At 31.0% G+C, this 7658-nt stretch overlaps 1 protein-coding gene across 1 annotated transcript; it reads right to left on the bottom strand.

The window, feature by feature from the left end:
* Window positions 1–3247: 3247 nt before the first annotated feature.
* On the bottom strand, window positions 3248–5699 carry LOC130642052 (ras-like protein rasD). Its single transcript, XM_057449124.1, has 3 exons — window positions 5427–5699; window positions 4221–4351; window positions 3248–3886 (listed from the first exon to the last, which is right to left on the bottom strand). Exons 1-3 carry the CDS (start codon window positions 5533–5535, stop codon window positions 3449–3451), a joined length of 678 nt encoding a protein of 225 aa, XP_057305107.1. The 5' UTR covers window positions 5536–5699; the 3' UTR covers window positions 3248–3448.
* Between the last annotated feature and the right edge of the window lie 1959 nt (window positions 5700–7658).

The raw sequence follows: 7658 nt of genomic DNA, 5'->3' as shown, positions 1-7658 counted from the left end.
GTTAAAACCGCCCGCTGGGAAGTGAAAAAGGAATTACTGTATGATTATAATACAGAATTTTACTAGCTACTTGACATAAATATCTCGTTTGCATATTTTTTCTCTATAGCTTATTAAAATCCATATCTGATTATTTTTATAAAGTTTATTAAAATCCCTTACTTAATTACATTTATATCTTTTATTGATTATAATTACATTATAACTGTACTAATCATTTTACAATGTACATAAAAACAACTATACAGGATATATGATAAAATCAGGTTATAGAGATTTTTATCTTATTAAAAATGCTATTGACCATTTTACTTTGTGAACTTCGATTTTGTGTTGATGTTGTTATTGATGACAAATTTGTTTACGTGTTAATTTCAAAGGGACACATTCTAGCTGTGATTCTAGTTAATCGTTAGTTATTTCGGTTTTTAATAACTTAAATATGACACTCTACTTTTGTTATTTCCTACAGTCTCAGAGATGTCTGGTGGCACTCCCATATGATTGGTTGATCTAATGATAGCTAGATCATGGCTAGCTAAAAAATATGAAAATTTATGATGTGACTCATCTTTTGATACGATTGCATGCTTAAAACACAGCTTGGTACTACACCAAGGGCAAAATCAAAATCAATGTTTTGAGAATTTTTCTTATGTAATTACCTTTGTTCACGAGAATATTACCTATTTTTTACTTATCTGTGTTTCTATTTAACCGTCATTGTATCATGGGTTGGATTTTAGACTATGAAGACAGATCATCAAGATTGGTTTGGTCCAGAAGTGGTTTTAAATAATTAATTATTGCAATCAGACTCAGCGGCGTTCTGCAATCAAGTCTTATTTAATAATTACTTTATCACATAATCACTACAACAAAAACAACTTCGTCAACAACATGATTAACGAAAACAACAACAGCATCAAGGATAACAACGACCACGACAACAACAACAACATTGAAAGCAAAAAAAAAAAAAAAAAATAGCAAACAAATAAACCATGATGATGAAAACAGCAAACAAACATGAAATAACAACAACAGCGTCAGCAAAACAAAACAAAACGATCTTAACAACAACAACCATATCAACAACAACGAAAGCAACAGAAACAGAAACAATGGCAAAATAGCAACCGAATGAACAATAATGAGAAAAACAACAAACAAAACAAAAACAGCAGCGTCAGCAGAACAGAACAAAAAGACAATAACAACAACAATAACAATAACAACAACATATATAACAGCGCAACAACAGTCACAATAGCACACAAGTGTAATTTCAAACACGTGCAAATCATATGAAAATCCTGTGTGGTAGACTATAGCTTGCTGTAACAGCTAACAGCGCTACCATGGTACTCTAGAACAGAATCTCTTAACTAAGGCTGTTTCCGTCCGTCTAATCTTTTGTTTATTTGCACATATCCTGTTTTGATTAAATTTAGTTATAACTGAATAAGCAAATCTAAAAATATTATGTTGATAAGCTTGTTATTGATTTGTTTTTTATTGAGTTTAACCGCAAAATTGTTATTTTTGTTTTCAATCTTGTTGTCACTGTTGTTGTTGTTTTGTTATTTGTTGTTGTTGTTCTTCCTCTTCTGTTATTTTGTAGTCTTAAACAGTTTAAAATTGTGCCTCGACAAAGGACGTCATAACTTTAACAAGTATAAATGATGTTTCAAAGTTTTAAATGTAAAGATCTAGAGAAACGTTTACACTTAAAACAAAATGGTCGAATTGACCGATGTCGATCGAGAAAAAATAAAAAGCAATCTTAGTTGAATAAAATTGGCCAGCACAAAAATCGAATCAAATAACCAAGCCAAAGCCGTTAAAAAACTGTAAAGCTAATGGTAACAATTATAACGCTCGTGATGCAGAATCGCGTGTTATAAACTGCATTAAGCATTATTTTGTGAATAAAAAAATACCTTTAAATTCGTAATAAATATTTTTTATTGGCGAAGAAACTAAGCTAGTTTGTGTAAAGGTAGCTAGGAAATGGAAATAAAGAAAACAGGGAAAGCATATGGATAACAACAATAACAGGATATCGCAAGTGAATGTAAAAAGCTTAGAGCTTCCCACTTTATAGTTCCTCAATTAATGAGTCTTAAATTTTTTGGGGAAACGATTGGCTTCATGAAGTGTTTAACAGCAATGATGTGGCAGTTAGTAAATATGATTTGTAATTGTGATATACGTATTTAAATCTTGCTCCAACTGGATTTTAATCCATATGGAGTAATCCACCGATTTGAAACTGGTTTTGTGACCAGTTTCAAATCGAAAAAAGAATATAAGAACCCGGTGTATGAAAAGCATATTCTAAGTGCAATAAACAGACCGTTACTTTATTCGGACATATTTATACTATCTTGCCCGCTATCACATGCCTAGCCAATTGTTTTCTAATCCAAACCAATATTTTTGTCTGGTCTACAACACATATTGTTTTTAATTTTGCTACATATAGAGTTAATAAATCAAGTTATTTTCGACTGAATGCAATGAATTAGACAATAACATAAAGTTACAACTATCAATTGTTAGAAACGAAAAACAATAAAATAATTGTAGTCCTCTTAAAAGGTAGCTAATGGAGATAAAAAGTTAATTGAAAGCTTTTAAGTGACTTTCGAAAACAACAAGACAGTATGACGTATACCAAGATGCATGATCAAGGTTTTGGAATAAAACGTGCCAAAACTATAGCATCATAATGACACAGATTCCTTTTAAAAAGGATTCCGCGTAGTAAAACGGAAAAAATGCGTTTATAGCTTTTTTTGTTTTTTTGGTGAGTGAAGAGTAAAATCAGACTCAATTTGTTTTGCAGACTAATCAACGACATAATTAAATAAACAAAAGAATAATTAACAGAGGAACCAGTAACAATGCTTTTATTGTTCTGCAAAATGATGCATGAATCAAGTTGGTTCGTTGCAGCATTGCTTTCGTTAATTTTGGTGTGTTGTATAAAAGAAATATCTAAACATGTCAAGTGAGACGATGAAATTTTGCCTGTATATACAATGCTATACATTCGCAATACCCGCACAAAAAACTGTATCTCTGGAAGAAAAGAAGGTTACCGGCGTCAAAAGCGCTTGCTGATGCGAGAGTAATCAATAGTATTATTGTATCCGAATTGGATATGATCACATCAAAATATAGATCTGTGTCGACTGTTTTCAACATGCTAGAAAAATGCATGAAATAAATAAAAAGTCCATTTTGAATTAAATCTATATAATCTTAATAACACTATTTTTATTCCACATATTTACAAATAGGTACAAAAAGGCAATAAATAAATATGGCTTATAAATTCTTCAAAGTATACCATCTTAAAAATTGATGAAAGTACTGTGTAGAGAAGAAAAAGCATGTGGAATGAACACATGTCGTGATAGAACAAACTCTCATCTGATCGTTATAACGATTGAGGAAGTCTCGTTAAACTTCCATAGAACTTCTTACTCATAAATGTTTTAAACCTTTTTAATTTCGGTTTTTTATTTAATTCTTCAGATTGATCGATCTCTTCACTAGCTCTTCTTATTTGTCTGATAACACCGTTAAAAACATCTTCAACATTTATTCTGTTTGCTGCTGATGTCTCATAAAATGGACAGTCAAATTCACGGGCGAGCGCTACACCCTCCATTGTAGATACCTGACGGTCTTGAAATAAGTCTAATTTGTTACCAACGATAACTATTGGAACTCGATCAGTATTTCTAATTCTTTTTAGTTCTAATAAATGTTTGCGTAAGTTTTGATAGCTCTTTTCATCGTCTATGGAATAAACACCGATGTATCCTTCACCATGCGTCAGACATTGTTCTTTTAATGTGGTCTGTAGTTCATCCTAATAAAGGAGAAAGAAATGTAAATATTAGTATTATTGAGAATTAAGTTTAAATCAATTTGAGTCTAAATGTAAAAAAAAAATTAAAAAAATTCAAGTAGAGAATATCTGATTTTAAGAAATTGACAGAAATTTGTCTTTTCAATAAGATTATTGATTTTTTTAGGTATGATTGTACAAAAACGGAACAAAGGTTTTTCAATAGTGCATAATAACAGTGTGTTTATTTCCCCCTTTGTGATCAAAATAATTAATTAAAAAAGAGTAGGAATTGCATGTTTTGTTTGTTTCTTTTTTGTTTTTTGTTTGTTTGTTTATTTATTTATTTGTTTACCTGTGCAGCTGTATCCAATATGTCCACAACAGCAACATTGTTATCGATCACTGTTTGTTTCTGGTAAGCATCTTCTATCGTTGGGTCGTGGAAATCCAGAAAGATATTACTCACATACTGTATTGTCAGCGCTAAACAAAGAAAATAATACGATATAAATAAAAGAAAAAAGCAGATTGAAAATAACGGGAAGAAGTTATATCTATTCGTGGGCTTTATGATCTTCCTGAAGCTTTCCAAATGTTTCCTACTTAAACTTTTATACAGTTTTGTCGGCTGGATGCTTTAGAATCAATCTGCTTTGTTTGTGTTTTTTTACCTTCCATTTTTTGTCACGCTATTCATAGTAACGTCCTTTTGATTGATGACTCAATTATGTGTACAATAAAATAAATTTTGAAGTAAGTTTAAACACAAATTGCTTGTCAAGTTTTCTCATGTCTTATATATGCGTAAAATGAAGAAACATCAAAATTGTTATTTAGACTCCGAGAGTAAACATTGTCTTTTCAAGTGGGCTGGGAATTTTTTTTTGCCCTTACAAAGCACGACGTTTAATTGGTGATGAATCGTGTGAACGTTTTTACAGTTGATTTTGTAAATACATGCACTTAAATAAAGTATTTTTACGACCTTGTTCGGTCAAGTGATTTGTGGATAACGGTTTTTTGTTTGTTTGTGACGTCACGTCAAATTGAATCAGAATGTAAAAAAAACAACAAAACAAATCCGAGTAGAGGATATCTGAGAAAGTTGAGTCAGACAAGGAAATGGGTTGTTTTTCTTTTTTTGGCGCTCATTTGTATTTAAATATGTATAATATTGAAAAGAAAAAGAAAGAATAACATATGAATTATTAATAATCAATTAGAAAGAAAACCTATTTTGAAAAAAACAGAAACACATTGAATTTTTTATGGGTTTGACTTTTACGTGGTTAAGAAATTATTCTCAAAAACAACCACTTTTGTTTGTATCGAAAATGAATAAAATGTTTTTTCGATTCGCAGTTTCTGTATACTTTACTGATGATATCAACAGCTTTTGCTCTTATTCACCATTCACCATCAGTTTCTGCATAAGCAAAAGCTGATATCAACAAGTTGAAGAACTCAACATTAACAAACGTCAAAAAAGTAACTGTATTTTCAAGTGCCCTGCACAACAGGCACTAAAATCAAAACAGAAGTGAAATTTAAAATCTACCTGATTTTCCAACACATCCATCTCCTATCACTACTGTCCTATAAACGCGACTTTCAATTGGTTTTTCCATCTCCGAACTGGCTCTTCGTCTTCTTGTTTTTAAGTGCATTTGATTTTAATAGAAACGTGTTCAGTGAGTACCACGGCTGATTTAATAGTTCAGTTAGCTATGCTTAAATTTATATATATATAAATGTATATATATGTGAATAATTTATTATGCCATATATATATGCTGTAGACTTGTAATAGGTTACACTGACAAATCCTCAATAACAACTACCTTTTTATATCAATGTATTCAAGCACTCCATCGTTTAATTTGATTGACCTACTAAGAGCACATTTTGGTATGATTACAGACTCTGCGATGGAGACTAGATAAACAAAAACAAAACAAAAATTTGAATAATTAACCTTGTTACGAGTTCTTCTATTTAGTGCCCATGTTCCTATTGTTTCTTAAAATTGTTTTTTCCGTTCGTTGAATATGGTTAATTGGGCACCTCATCACATTCGTGATTGTTTATCTATTAAAACGCTGACGTCAGTCCAATCAAAATAATAATAGATTAATTACAATGTTTTAGCTGCAAATTTTGTGTGAACGCTTGTTATTCTTTCGTTTATTTTTAGACATACATGGCGGCTGTTTTTTACTCATTGATACAATATTTTGTGTCGTAAGGACAAAACCTTGGGTTATCGAGGCTAGATTATATCGGTAAAGTGCGTGTGTTAGTAATTCTTACAGCTTGTGAAAATTGAAAGGACCCCGCCTAAAAATTGACGTTTTTGAATGCTAACGCATTATAGAACGTCAATCTTAGCCCCTTATCGCCATATTGAAAACAACTGTCCTTCTTTCCGCATACTGCTGACGTCATGTTCTATTTTGTCGCTTTGTCATTTGCCAGGTTTTTTTATAATTTTTTTGTAGTATTAAAATTGTAAGAAGTGTTAAATATCTTTCGGCGGATTTAAGAGATAGAGATCTATTAAAAGGAGAGGATTTTCTACAATGCACCATTTTAGATAGAGGAGGTTCCGGTTAGACTTTTTTGCTAATTTATTCCTAGTTGCAAATTTTTCCGTTTGCGAAGGAATTTTTTCCTGGACACGTATAAACGGTCCTTATAAATAAATTTTTTAAGGAGATATTTATAGGCTTTTTTATAGGCATCTTTTTTTAAAACGAATTGGAATAAAAAATTTAACAAACATTATCTGGCTTATTACTGTTAAAAGTTTATCATTTCTTGAACATGATAGTGTTGTAGGCGACGTTTCGGGAGATCTTAATAAAAAATTTAATAAACATTATCTGGCTTGTTGTTACTTTGCAGTGTCAATCTTGCTATGCAAAGATACTTCCACACGAGTCAACAATAGGATGCAACAAATTGAATGATTGATTTTAATTAAAAGGTCAAATGTGGTAAATGCTTCACATGTAAAAGAAACTACCACATTACATGAAAATAATTGTGAGTAAGCGAGGGAGTACAATGGCGTCACTGAAGCGTCATTACCGCTTGAATTCTGAATATCTGAAATTAGTTGATATCTACTGACGTAAGATTAACTTTTACCTTAAATATTGTGGGTATCTTCATTAAGAAATAATAATAACAATAATAATGAGAAGAATAAATATCAGAAATTTGCTTCATTGCTATTTTTTCCCTTCTTTTCATAAGCAACAAGCTGGAATCTTTTAAAAACGAAGCAAGTAGTAAGAACGGCCTAGGTGAAGGTAAATAAAATATTAAATAAAGAAGAAAAAAGAAGAAGAAAAAAGAAAAAGAAAAGAAAACTATAACAATAATTCTAATGGCCGACACTTTTCTTGTTCAAATAATTATTTCGGTTTTATAAAGCAAAGTTGATTGAAACCAAAATTTCGATTGATGCATTAATTTAACAAACAAGCCACGTGCGAATTAGGAGTTTAAAGCAGCTAGCTAAATAAGCAGAAAGTAACCTAAATTTAGATTGTAAATGAGAAAATCTTAACAACATTAGGTCTCAACTGTTCATTGGTTATATAAAAACGTGTACGTGAGCCATGCTCAACTTTGACTTCCCTCCTTCATTAACAGATCTGTAAGGTATTAATCATTTTTCAGGATGCGAGTAAAAGCAGATTTGTGTAAACTTGCTGAAAGATCTGAAAGTTTTCTTCCGATTGATCTGATAGCTGAAATTGGTCGAACTATTTTTATATGAAAC

This window comes from Hydractinia symbiolongicarpus, chromosome 1 (assembly GCF_029227915.1).
Source record: "Hydractinia symbiolongicarpus strain clone_291-10 chromosome 1, HSymV2.1, whole genome shotgun sequence".
Lineage (NCBI taxonomy): Eukaryota > Metazoa > Cnidaria > Hydrozoa > Anthoathecata > Hydractiniidae > Hydractinia > Hydractinia symbiolongicarpus.
This window is presented reverse-complemented; position numbering and strand designations above follow the sequence as displayed.

Excerpts from the sequence above, each read along its gene's own strand:
- LOC130642052 (XM_057449124.1), bottom strand. The coding sequence starts at position 5,535 with ATGCACTTAAAAACAAGAAGACGAAGAGCCAGTTCGGAGATGGAAAAA. Across the intron at positions 4,352-5,426 it reads TGGATGTGTTGGAAAATCAG|CGCTGACAATACAGTATGTG; the intron begins GTAGATTTTAAA and ends TTCTTTGTTTAG. Across the intron at positions 3,887-4,220 it reads TATTGGATACAGCTGCACAG|GATGAACTACAGACCACATT; the intron begins GTAAACAAATAA and ends CTCCTTTATTAG.